This window comes from Pteropus vampyrus, unplaced genomic scaffold (assembly GCF_000151845.1).
Source record: "Pteropus vampyrus isolate Shadow unplaced genomic scaffold, Pvam_2.0 Scaffold116, whole genome shotgun sequence".
Taxonomy (NCBI): Eukaryota; Metazoa; Chordata; class Mammalia; order Chiroptera; family Pteropodidae; genus Pteropus; species Pteropus vampyrus.
Window position 1 is genome coordinate 1,853,268 of NW_011888897.1, and position 11,454 is coordinate 1,864,721.

Here is an 11,454-nt window from a genome sequence, read left to right on the forward strand (position 1 = left end):
GGGCAGTGTCAAAAGGGAGGACAACCCTCAGGAGGCGGCCACGCTGCCACCTGAAGCCGGCCCGTGGGGTGGCAGTGTCATAGGCGGCAGGAACAGTGCCTTCAGCTTGCCTGACAGGCTGGCAATCTCCGGATCCTGGGCTTCGTAAGACTTGACCAAGCGGGCAAACTTAAGGACACCTGCAAGGTGGAGCGGAGCATCAACCCATACCCCCAGGGGACAGGGTGCCCAAGACATCAGGAGAGGGCAGCTTGAGCATGAGTCACTGGCTGCTCCCCCTCTGGCCAGGTAGCTGTCTGCAAAACAAGACACATGCATGCCTCTGCCCTATAGGATTCAAATCAACCACCTCCTGGTCTACACTGGGCACAACTGGACAAAATGCAACGAACAGAAATATCCCAAAGCAGTGTGTTTCTCACTATCAGGTGAACCATTTTAGCAGTTTAGTCGCAGGAACCCAAAGTATGGGCACCCATGAGATCGCACATCTATAACCAGGACACAGGAGGGCCATGGGCCAACTGGCCTGAATCAGTAAACACTCTTAGGATACACAGTGATCTCATCAAGGAAACTGAACTGCCAGCCTTCAGATTAAATGAAACACCTTGCAGGGGCTGCAGAAGAGTACAGCCATGAAGACCCCTCACTAAAAGCTATCAGAACAGGGTTCAGGTCCAGCTCGGGCACTTAGTTTACTACTAGAGTCTGTTTTCTCATCATAAAATGGGATAATACTATAATTAATGGTAAATGCAAAATGCACTTAGGACTTCACCTGGCATAAATTCAAGTAGACCCTGGGCTCAGGGCCAATATTGTTAGTCAGATTGTGGCTGCCGCCGTGTGGCGAAGACGGAGACGACAGCTCAGGGATCCAACAGATCCAGCACCCTCTCTCCCCAATCCCTGTCCGACCCACCTTCCCCGTCGCAGCTGAAGCCATAGGCTTTGATAACCTCCTGCTGAATCTGCGTGGCCACGGGCAGCACGAATTGCAGCATCTTGCCCATATCATTGCACGCGTTGTCCCGAGCCTCGTCCATTCGCACGGCGTTCTCCGGGGTCGAGAACGCCTGGATCACCTCAGCCAGAACCACTGTGCGGCAGACGCAACCCGGGGGGGAGGCATCCCGGGTTAGGCACCGGAGCACGGCCGGCGAGCTCAGCCGACAGCGCAGGGAAAAAGGCAGATAATTGGTGGACTGAAGCCGCAGTAACCCGATAAACACGGCTCCGAATCCCTCGCTCTAGGGGACCCCTCTTAGAGGAGGAAGAAAGATGGCACCCTAAGCCCTGTTTCCCAGCGATGCAAGCACATCTCTCGCTCGGTAACCTCCACCCGCACCCTCCTCCAGCAGGCAGCCCACCCGCTGACTAGGATGTTCTCACCCTTGGCCTGTTCGGCGCTTAGGGACACAGGTTGGGTCGAGGCGGACGCCATAGTGCAACAAAAGTTGCACGTGCAGCAGATCCTAAAAAATGCTCAGAAGCAGGAAGACTCCTGCATCGGCTGTCTAGATAGGTAACGACGAGAAAATACAGCGTAGCCGGAAGCCTGTCCACGTAATCCTAACTTCCCCCGAAAGTCCGGAACACTGAGAAAAAAATACCTAATAACAACACTCACAACAAAATAAAAGAAATGGAAACACACATTTTAAAAGCCTCTATTGTTAAAAACACACCGCTTCATAAGGGGCCTTCCGGTAAATACCGGAAGACCTACTAGACAAATTCAAAAAGAGCTGTAAGCACTGAAAAAAGTGTTCTGGAGAGAACATGGGATAGCCTTGAACTCCATTTTCACTGAGGGTGAGTTCAGAGTGGCGGTCTCTAATTCCTATTGCTGTATAAGCAACGAGGCACAATGCAACTTTCACAAGAAAAAACAGTATTCCAAAGAACGAACTTATATCTTTCGTTTCCAGAGCTATGAACGTTCGACACCCGCTTATGCAAATGAGATCGGTGCTGATTGGCTGTTAGAAGCCAGTTACACCCTTTAGTTTTAAGAACGGAGACGGTGATTCGCAGCAATAAAAGCTTAAAGCTAAAGTCGCTCTCGCATTTTCTGAAGAGGGCCTTGTATCGGAGTGTACGCTGCAGCGTAACGACCTCCAACCGCTCTTCTAGGTGTCTGAAATTGTCACCTAATAGTGTCAAACCATAGGATAAAGACCCTTAGGTTCTAATCGCTTTAATCCGTTAAACTACGGCCCGAGCACCTCTGCTTCATAACCGTGTTTCAAAACTATTCTACGGAAAGGGTTCAGGGCTGGTGGACCCTAGCTGTGAGACCAGTGTCAGAAACCCCTCAAAAGTCTGAGTAGTTTCTTGGACCCGACCATGGCAGAGGAGTGCCTGTCCCAGGCCTTCAGCATCTTGACTTCCCAGCCTAGGGAGGGAGAGAACTAGCTCAGGTGATACCCTCTCCCAACACTGCAGGGCCCCTCCACAAAGTTCCTTCAGAAGGCCCAGCCTTTCCCAATTCCCTGCTCGTCTCTCTTCAGGCCCCGCTGTACAGACCCCCTCCCCCAAAGCCCGCAAAGAATGAGTCACAGTCATCTTCCTGGGGAATAGTGAGGATGTTTTTGTTTGGTTGGTTTTGGTTGGGATGTTTTTTAAAGAGCGTCATATAGATATTTATATATATAAATTATTAATGTGGGGCAAGGGCAAGAGGCGTACATCGCAGAGGGGTCGCGCACACAGGGACTGGGGAGGAGCAGGGGCGGCACACAATGCTACGCAAAAACAGCCACATCTAACAGATGAAATAATCACACCGAGGGGGTGGGGAAGGGATGGTGGCCACGGGAGGGGGAGGGTTGGACATGGGAGAGGAAGAAAGCAGGGGTACAAGGAAGAGGGACCTGGTCCAAGAACTGTGCGCTTTCTGCCCCTATCCCCCGCCAACCTCCCCACCTCTGCACACCACAGGAGCCTTGGCCTTCCATCTGTCCCTTCCTCCCTCCCTCTGCCCAGCTGCTTAGGCCCTGCAGCTGAGCAGCACTGGTCCTTGCTCTAGGTGGCAGGTTGGGAGGGAGGACTCCAAGGTCCAGATGCAGGGGCCATGGGTGCTCTCTTGATTGCAGGTTCTACAGCGGCTTGTCACTTTCCTTCTTCAGGTGACTAGAGAGAGATGGGGTGCAGATCAGAGATGAGAGACTGAGGTTCACCCTGACCTGGCCTCTCTCACAGAGGATGGTGAAGGAGGGGCTCCATCCCCAGGATCCTGGCTCCCGCACAGCTGTACCATGCCCACATCCCACCCAAGATGGCGGAGCTCACAGCCCCGCAGTCCTAGCCTAGAGGCGCTGGGTAGTACCTGTAGTAGTCCTCCTGGGCGGGTAGCGGCACACTGTGCAGCGGGTGATGGGCATGTAGCCACTGCTGCTGCTCTAGCGCCAAGCGCTGCAGCTCAGCAGACTGCGCGTGCATGGCCTGCAGCTGGTGAGCTGCTGACATCGGGGCAGAGAGGGAAGCTGGAAGGTCCCGGTAAGGAGCAGCTGTGGGCAGGAAGGGCAGGGAGGACATGACTGATGGGGTACTGAGTATCTACTTTGGGCCATGAGATAGCCAGCCACTTTACATACAGAGGAAACAGACTAAAAAAGTTAGGTAACTTGCAATTTATCAGTGGTGAAGTTAGGATTCAAAACTCTTAGCCTGTCACTGAAACCTGTGCCTCTCTTGAGCAGGGTGCCTCAGCCCTCCAATTCCCATTCCCAGCTCCTCTGGGTACCTCCTCATCCCCTCACCCCCTCCCACCACCCAAATTCCTCCTTCCTGCCCTTTTCACATTAGATCTTCCCCAACCCCAACCTCTATCCTTACCAAAGAGCTGGTGACGAAGAACTTCGTTCTCGTGCAGAGGGTGAGGAAGAAGGGGGTTGGGGAGGGTCCCAGCTGGGTAGGGAATCCGGGTAAGGTGAGACCCTGAGGCCAGGGGGTCAATGAGAGGGTGCACCGAGGCAGAGGCTGGAGGATAGAGAAGAGGAAGGTGTCACCATAAGGCAGGTTTGGGGGAAACCATGCATTTGGGTGAAGGGATCCAAGTCTGGGAAGAGAGATGGAAAATCAAACAGAGAGATCCAGAGTGGAATAAGGAGGTACAATGGAAGAACTAGGAGATGGGGGATGGAAAGCATAAGACCCTACTGGAGCAAGACATATGGATGGAAAAGAACGGATTATAATTCTCAGAGGAATCTGAGGAGGAGGATAGAGAAAAGTGAACTGCTTACAGCAGATGGAAAAGGATAGAAAGTTTAGGAAATGAGACAGGAAGAGAGTGAAGGTTAAGAGAAAGAAAGCACAAGGGAGGCGGGAATGAACGTAACTGTAAGGCTAGACTGGACAATGAGAAATATAGTAAAGGATAGTAAGTAAAGCTCATTATCACCTATGGTGCCCACAACCAAACATACAGGCTCTTTCTGAAAAGGCACAGATGTAGACATGGGGAAAAACATGAAAGACTCCCAGCTGGGAGGAGAGATGACAGAGCTGAATCCAGAAGAGCAAGAACACAGGTATGTGATGGGCTGGCGGAAAGGAGCTGTAAAAGTAGAAAAGTGGTGCTTCTTCAAAGGTTTCCAGCTTGGGCCTCTATCATGGGTGCATGTTAGAACTCTGAAGCAGGTGGGGATGTGGAGAACAGTCTCTGTGCAAGGCTAGGGCATGAGGAAATAGGCTGGGGAATGACAGGGAGGCAAAGATCAGGGCAGCATTCAGGAGAGAGGATCATGACAGACTAGAGAAGTCCTGGCTTGAGAAGAGCCCAATCACTTGCTGTGGGGTAAGGTGGCGTCAAGGGATCAAGGAAGGAAGTAGCAGTCTCACCTGCATGGATGGCATCCTGCTGGTGGAGGTGCAGGTGAGAGTGGATGTGGGAGTGCTGGTGGTGATGAGGGGTCACATTGAGCATCTGCAGCCGGGCCAGCGGGTCATTGCCCAGGGCTGCCACCCTTTCTGCATGCTGCCTCTCAGCTGCCAGACGTTCTGCGTAGGACATGTCAGGCCGCAGGGCTGGCCCAGCGGCCAGCGCCAGACGTTCTCTCTCCAGAGGCCCCAGGCTCGGATGAAAAGGGAAAGGATGCAGGCCAGGTGGGCCAGGCTGCAGAGCCAGGCCCCCATGTCGGGGGAAAGGATCCAGGCCTGGCCCAGGAACACCATGTAGGGGTTCCAGCTCACTGGGCTTCACCTCAAAGCCAGGCTTGAGGCGGTCACGAAGGTCTCGTTCACGGGCTTCCCGCTCCCTCTCCCGGGCTGCTGGGTCACTGCTGTACAGGGCTGGGACGTTGTAACCCAGGAGTCCTGGGTCCACTGCCCCCAGGGGCACATAGAATGGATGGTTGCGATTGCCAGGAGACATGACATGGGGCCGGGCATATTCACTGAGAGTGCGCAGGGCTGGAGTGTCAGGACCCAGGTAGGGAGGCACTGTAGCCACAGCACTTCCTGGCTCAAACGGAGGGCGATGGGGTACTGGGCCGAGAGATGGGCACTCCACCGGAGCACGGCCCTCCTGAGCCAACTTCTGTGGGATACAGGGAGAAGAGAGGAGTCAGAAGAGCAGCTCTGGAAAGAGGTGGCCAATCTCAAACTGCTCATTCTTCTCAACAGCCGAATGCCAACGTGCTTCATCTTATCCTGGAACTCAGCCTATAAGGAAATTCCCCTACCCCCTTCTCCTGAATAGTGGCTCTCCCGACGATCCACAGGTAGTCTGAGTTCACATCCCCTCTGACCTGAGCTGGCTTTCTCCCAACCCACACAAGCAATGATTCTTCTCAAGCAGGAATCATTAGGTCTCCTTTCCCAGAGCTGCAGTGCTTCCTCCTCTCCGCCAGGTGGTGCAATGACTCCCCGCCCCTCGAGCCTCCCTCTGGCGGGCGGCGCACATGGTGACGCACTCACCACGCTCCGTTCCAGCTCGCGTTCCTTCTCGCGCTCGCGCTCCTTCTCGCGTTCCCGCTCGCGCTCGCGCTCCTTTTCTTCGCGTGCGCGTTGCTCTGCCTCGCGCCGCACCTTTTCTACCAGGTCGGCCCGCTTTTTGGCCAGCTTGGAGCCCTCCAGTGGCACGAAGTACAGGTCGCTGCGCGCGCACGAGTTAAAACCGCGGTCCAGGTGTTTGTTGAACCTGCCAGGCGCGGAGGCAGTGCGCGCTTAGCCTCTGCTAGCTGCTCAAGCGGGCCTGCGGTGACTCCCGCCCAAAGCCAGCCCCTGCAGACTAGGAAAGGGTTAGGCAAGGGTCTGCAGTATTTTAAAAAGCACCGAACGAATGCAAGTGACCCCTGCCCCGTGCCAACTCCCTCTCTCCATCACTCCGCTGATCCCCACCCCAGGCCAGCCTGCACCCCACTCACCTGGCTGACTGACTGGCGTGGCTGGGTACATCTACCACCTTGGGAGGGGGCGAGGGGCTGCGGGCCGGGGGCACTGGGCTCTCGGGGGTCTCATACTCCTCAGCCGGCTCCTGTTTGATCTGTGTGGCACTCAGGGGTGGCCCTGAAGCAGGGGCCGCAGGCGGTGGTGGCAGGGATGACAAGCCTGAAGGCCCTGCAGATGGCAGTGGCACAGGCCCCACAGTGGGCGAGCCTGGCTTGAAGGTCCCTGGGCCTGCGGGCGGCGAGGCGCCTCGGTAACCTGGTGGGGTCCCCGTACGGAAGGAGGGTGGCGACCCTGGCTTGTATCCAGGTGGGGTGGCTGTCTTGTAGGCCCCTGGGGATGGGGCTCTCTTTCCATAAGGTGGGGGCCCAGGCGGGGAAGCTGTTTTGTAGCCTGCTGGCGAGGAAGCCACTGTGGCAATGACTGTGGAAAGTGTAGCCGAAGAGGTGGTCACCGGAGGCACCGGTGGGAAGGGGTAGGGTGCCCCTTGGGGGCCCTGGGAAGGAGAGGGGTGTGAACATGGGTAGGACCCTTGAGAGGAGGAAGAGGAATTGGAAGAGGAGGAAGAGGCTGGAGGGCCACTGGGGCCTGCTTGACTGTAGGACACCTGGCTGTGAGGTGGAGGAAGATGTGTTGGCCCTGGTGGGTAGGGCCTCAGGGACCCCAGGGAGGGAGACATGGCATAAGGGTGTGTGTGGTGGGAACTACTGCCCTCCAGGGGGTGGGGATATGCTCCAGGTGGAGGGGGCCCAGAGCTGCCATGGTGCTGCTGCTGCTGTTGCTGCTGTTGCTGCTGCTGCTGTTGTTGCTGTTGCTGGTGGTGATGGTGATGTGCTGGGGCCGGTGGGTGGGCAGTGGATTGGCCTCCAGTAGGAGGGAAGGAGCCTGGATGGGCATTGTTGTTGGCTAAGAGGCGGCCATAGGGAGGAGGTGGTGGGGGACCCTGGCTCCACACAGCCTGGGACGGGAGAGAAGGCTGAGTATATTTGGGTGGCTGATTGGAGACAGAGAGGCTTGTTGGAGGAGGGAAGGAGTGGGGATAACTGGGCAATGCCTGGGAAGCTGGGTACTGGGAGGCAGAAGACGATGAAGAACTGGAAGAGGAAGCAGCTGCAGAACTACTACTAGAGGATGAATAAGGATACCTCATTGGGGGGGCTGGGGCAGAAGAGGAAGAAGCAGGGGGCAGAGGATGGGGTGAGGGAGCAAGAGTGGGGCCCTTCTCTGGGCCAGGAGGAAGTCCACCCATACCCTGCCCCATAGCATGGGGAGAGGGCAAATGCCCAGGTATTGGCTGGGCCCCCAAGCCAGGAGGAGAGGCTGATGCATTGTTAAGAGGTCTCAAAGCAGGTGGGGGAGGCAGGTTTGGTGTCACATGAGGGAAGGTGGCTGGTGGTGGAGCAGAGGGTAGGTTTCCACCACCCACGGGAGTGTTAGGTGGCTTTGTTGAGGGAGCACCACCAGCCCCAGAGCTTGATATTGAGATGGGGGTGGTGGGTGGAGGGTGCTGCTTACCCCCACTAGGAGTCCCCACCGAAGAGGCAGCCCCTCCCCCCTTGGGACCCATAGGGGGTCCAGACAAAACTCCACCAGCACCCCCAGGGTAGAGCTGTGGATGAGGGGGAGGGGCCCCAGGAGGAGCCTGGAACATCCGAGATGTGGGGGGCTCCATGGGAGCATGATATCCAGTGGGTGTCACAGAAGGGTGGGGTTCAAAGCCAGGCTCTGGCTGTCGGGGGTTACTGTCTGGTGGTGGAGGGGAGGGAGGAAAGAGTGGAGGTGGGTGGTAGGGGCGGGCTGGGCCTTGGGACAGGCCAGAAGATGAGTCGGAGTCATTCTCCACACTTCCAGGGCTGTAGATGCTGGGGGATGTGCTTCGGTTATCCTGGTCTATATCCCTCGGGTCACTGCTGCCATCGTCATTGAGGCTTCGCCCATCTAAGCTGTCCAGATCTGAGGGGGACTGTGGCCTAGGGAGCTCCTGCTGCAGAAAAGGGAAGGCTATTTTCCCCTTTGCCTTTCCTTTCTCATTTCCCCTAGATTTGGGAGCCCCCTTACACAAAACCATTTTGCCCTCACAGCACACCACTGTGCCCAATGTGAGTATTCTTGCTCAAACCCATTCCCCTCCCATCTGGGGAGTCCCCCAGTCTCCCCATATTGTCAGCTGCTCCTTAGCAGCTAGTCTTGTTTCCTTCTTTGTAAAACCCTATTCCTTCCTCAAGTGTCCATCTCAAGCACCTTCTCCCCATCCCCAGCTAAACCCAAGTCCCTGTCTCCACCAGCTCATATCTGCCCCCCTCTCAAATCCTTTACCCCTTTAACATCCCCCAAAACCCTTAGTTCCTAAAAAGACCACTTCTGCTTTTTCCTTATAATTTATCTGTTTTTTCCACTAACACTTGTTTACCCTTAACCTCCTCCTCCTCAGCCCCTTCCTGAAAATCAAGACCTATAAAAGAAAAGGCTAGAATCCCCCACACTCTTCCAGTCCCCTCTGGCCCTGCCTGGTCTTCTAGTGGTCTGACCAAAGTCCTAAAAATCTGTCTGACATAGACAAGGCTACTTTAATAAGCACTAGAATATGATTTTTCTCTAACATCCCAGGCAAGATTAAAGTAGGGATCTTGAACGAAAGGAAGTGTGGAGGAAAGAAAGGTCAAAAGATGGGTCAGGATGGCTACAAGGGTCTCCCACCTCAGTTTTGGTCTTTTTCGGTGCATTGGTCTCCTCACTTTCACTTTCTGAGATCTCCTCACTTCGGCCCTGCTTGCTGACCTTTGGGGTGGAGACTTCCTCTATTCGGGCTTTCTATTAGAAAGAGAAAATTCCAGTCTTATACCTCCCAAGCCACCACCATTACCCTCTGCCAGACAGGAAGTCCCCCCACAACACAGACACATATACCCTCAGCCCCAGTGCCTGGGCATCCTGTGGGAGGACCTCAGGACAGAATACCTTGGCCGTCTGCCTAGACTTCTCGGCTTTGCCATCACTGCTGGACGTGCTAACCCCTCCAGGGGAGGCCCGGCCCCTCGATCTCAGTTCTTCCCGGGGCCCAGGGGCCTCTTTCTTCCGTCCACTCCTCATTGACATCTGAGGAAGAAGAAAGGAAACATATAATATAGTTTTGTTTTGTTTTTTTACATTGCACCTAACTTTATGAGGTGCCTTATTTCCAGTCTTTCCAGGCCCTTCCTCCTATTTTCCCTGCTCCTAATCTTTCATGTCTCTCATTTAAGCTGTTACTCACTGAGTCTTTATTCTGTCGTGTCTTCATTCTTCAGGCTGTGGAGACCCCATTCTCCTCTGCCTGGGCAGCTGAATACAGAAACTTCTGCTTCACCCCAAATTCCCCACGGCTGTGGCCTGGGAAGCAGGAAGCAGTATCTCCAAGTTTGCAGTATAGGCACCTGAAACTCTGGATCTGTTTTCAGAGAAGCCTGTTAGAAAAAGACAATCAGAGTCTCCAAATGGGAAAATAGAGTCTGAGGGGGATACTACTATGCTTGTCAAGGGGCTGAGCAAGTGGCCCAGCCCTAGGCCTTTGGGCCAAGAGGTACAGGCCCCATAAAACATCGCTGGCTTACCCCATAGGCTACCCAGCCACCTATGAACGAAGAAGACTCTGCTCAAAATAGCATCCCTTTTGTCCCTGGGTAAGGCGTAAAACTCATATATATCTATGAGTCCTAGTTCAGAACAAGAAACTATTTTACCCTTCATAATCCCTAGGAAATATTTGTGCAAATACAAATTCCACAGAACCTTACAAAGGAGCATAAAGTAACATAGCTGAAGTATTATTTATTGAGCACCTTATGTCAAGCCCTTACATACACAATATTTACAACCAACCCTGAAAAGTAGGTGTTCTTATTATTTCTATTACATAGGTGAGGAAACTGAGGCTTGAAAATTGTGATTGGGACCTGCCAACTTCACATGATGAATATACAGTGAGGAACCAGTGACAGCACCAGAATCAAGCCCACAACTCCTTGACTTCAAAGCCCATGTTCGTTCTTCTATGCTTTGCTGTACTCTCATCAGAAGTTGGTGGGAGAATCCACAGAAGGCCTAGATCAGTCCCAGAGATATGAAAAGAATCTTTTTTCACATCAGAGTAGGTGGGAGAAGAATGTCCCATTCTACAATGCAAAGGCACACAATCCTACCAATCCTAAAACCAAACCTAGGTATCCCCAAAGTGCAGAACTTCATTTCTGAGCACCTCATAAAGACCCCCTCTCTGATGCTTGGGTTCCTGAAGTCTAGAGGAAAAGGCAGGACTTTCACTTCACCAACCAAATCAGTGAAGATCGGTAAACACATAATACAAATTTACAAATCTGTGAGCCTATCCTCCCACTTGGCTTAGATAGGGACACATAGATTCTCACAGCCTATGTTTGTATATATTGCTAAGTGTCATGTCTTTCCATACTACTGACCATATGATCTTTTGAGAGCAAAAATGTTATCTTGTTACTGTTTTCTTCCTTCTATAACCCCCACTGATGTCATGTGTATATGGGTATTCTGTCCTTGTTCTTGACCTTTAAACCCACTAACTTCAGAAGGTCTTGGATGAAGAGCTGCTGGCCTCAGTGGGAATAGTCAGATTACTGACCTGTTCTCAGTTAGGAAGCCTGGCTAGGAGAATGGCATTTCTACATTCTAGAGCATATTTCTTCCAAGGAATACAAAGTAATTACTTCTCACCTCCACTGAACCCTACTGAGGCAGGCAATGAGGGGTGAGCCTAACCTTTCCAGGAAACTTACTAAGAATTTATTTAGAGTCACAAAATTGCTGGGACAGATCACCAGGTCTTCTGAACTTAAAACTGACATTCTACCCAGTAAACCAGCCATTTTTCTTCAACTACAACTATTACCATATTTTTGAGTTGTGTAGATTGCTTATAAAATACCATCAACCCAAAAAATCCAAAGAACAAAACCCAGATAACAAAAGAAGAAAGCACAACAGTGATTATTGTGACTTGTGTGTCTTTGCCAGCCCCTCTAGAAGATGCCCATCTCTCCTCCC

The 11,454-nt window shown here is 53.1% G+C and overlaps 2 protein-coding genes and 1 non-coding gene across 5 annotated transcripts; all 3 read right to left on the reverse strand.

The window, feature by feature from the left end:
* On the reverse strand, nt 1–1,773 carry CUNH12orf57 (chromosome unknown C12orf57 homolog). 2 transcript variants are annotated; one of them, XM_011365807.2, is made up of 3 exons: nt 1,396–1,772; nt 926–1,102; nt 1–179 (listed from the first exon to the last, which is right to left on the reverse strand). In XM_011365807.2, exons 1-3 carry the CDS (start codon nt 1,445–1,447, stop codon nt 28–30), a joined length of 381 nt encoding a protein of 126 aa, XP_011364109.1. In that variant the 5' UTR covers nt 1,448–1,772; the 3' UTR covers nt 1–27. The 2 variants fall into 2 exon arrangements, with proteins under 2 accessions (XP_011364109.1, XP_023389770.1); XM_023534002.1 differs by having other exon boundaries at nt 7–296; nt 1,396–1,773.
* On the reverse strand, nt 1,701–1,763 carry LOC111743566. The gene has a single exon (XR_002781784.1). It is a non-coding gene; the product is annotated as a U7 small nuclear RNA (small nuclear RNA).
* Nucleotides 1,774–2,572: 799 nt separating the features above from the next.
* On the reverse strand, nt 2,573–11,194 carry ATN1 (atrophin 1). Of its 2 annotated transcripts, none has more exons than XM_011365809.2 (9): nt 9,653–11,194; nt 9,358–9,495; nt 9,097–9,210; nt 6,378–8,380; nt 5,929–6,151; nt 4,852–5,548; nt 3,844–3,987; nt 3,335–3,515; nt 2,573–3,138 (listed from the first exon to the last, which is right to left on the reverse strand). In XM_011365809.2, the coding sequence occupies exons 1-9, from the start codon at nt 9,677–9,679 to the stop codon at nt 3,105–3,107; spliced, it is 3,561 nt and encodes a 1,186-aa protein (XP_011364111.1). In that variant the 5' UTR covers nt 9,680–11,194; the 3' UTR covers nt 2,573–3,104. The 2 variants fall into 2 exon arrangements, with proteins under 2 accessions (XP_011364111.1, XP_011364110.1); XM_011365808.2 differs by having other exon boundaries at nt 6,378–8,383; nt 9,653–11,193.
* Nucleotides 11,195–11,454: the final 260 nt, after the last annotated feature.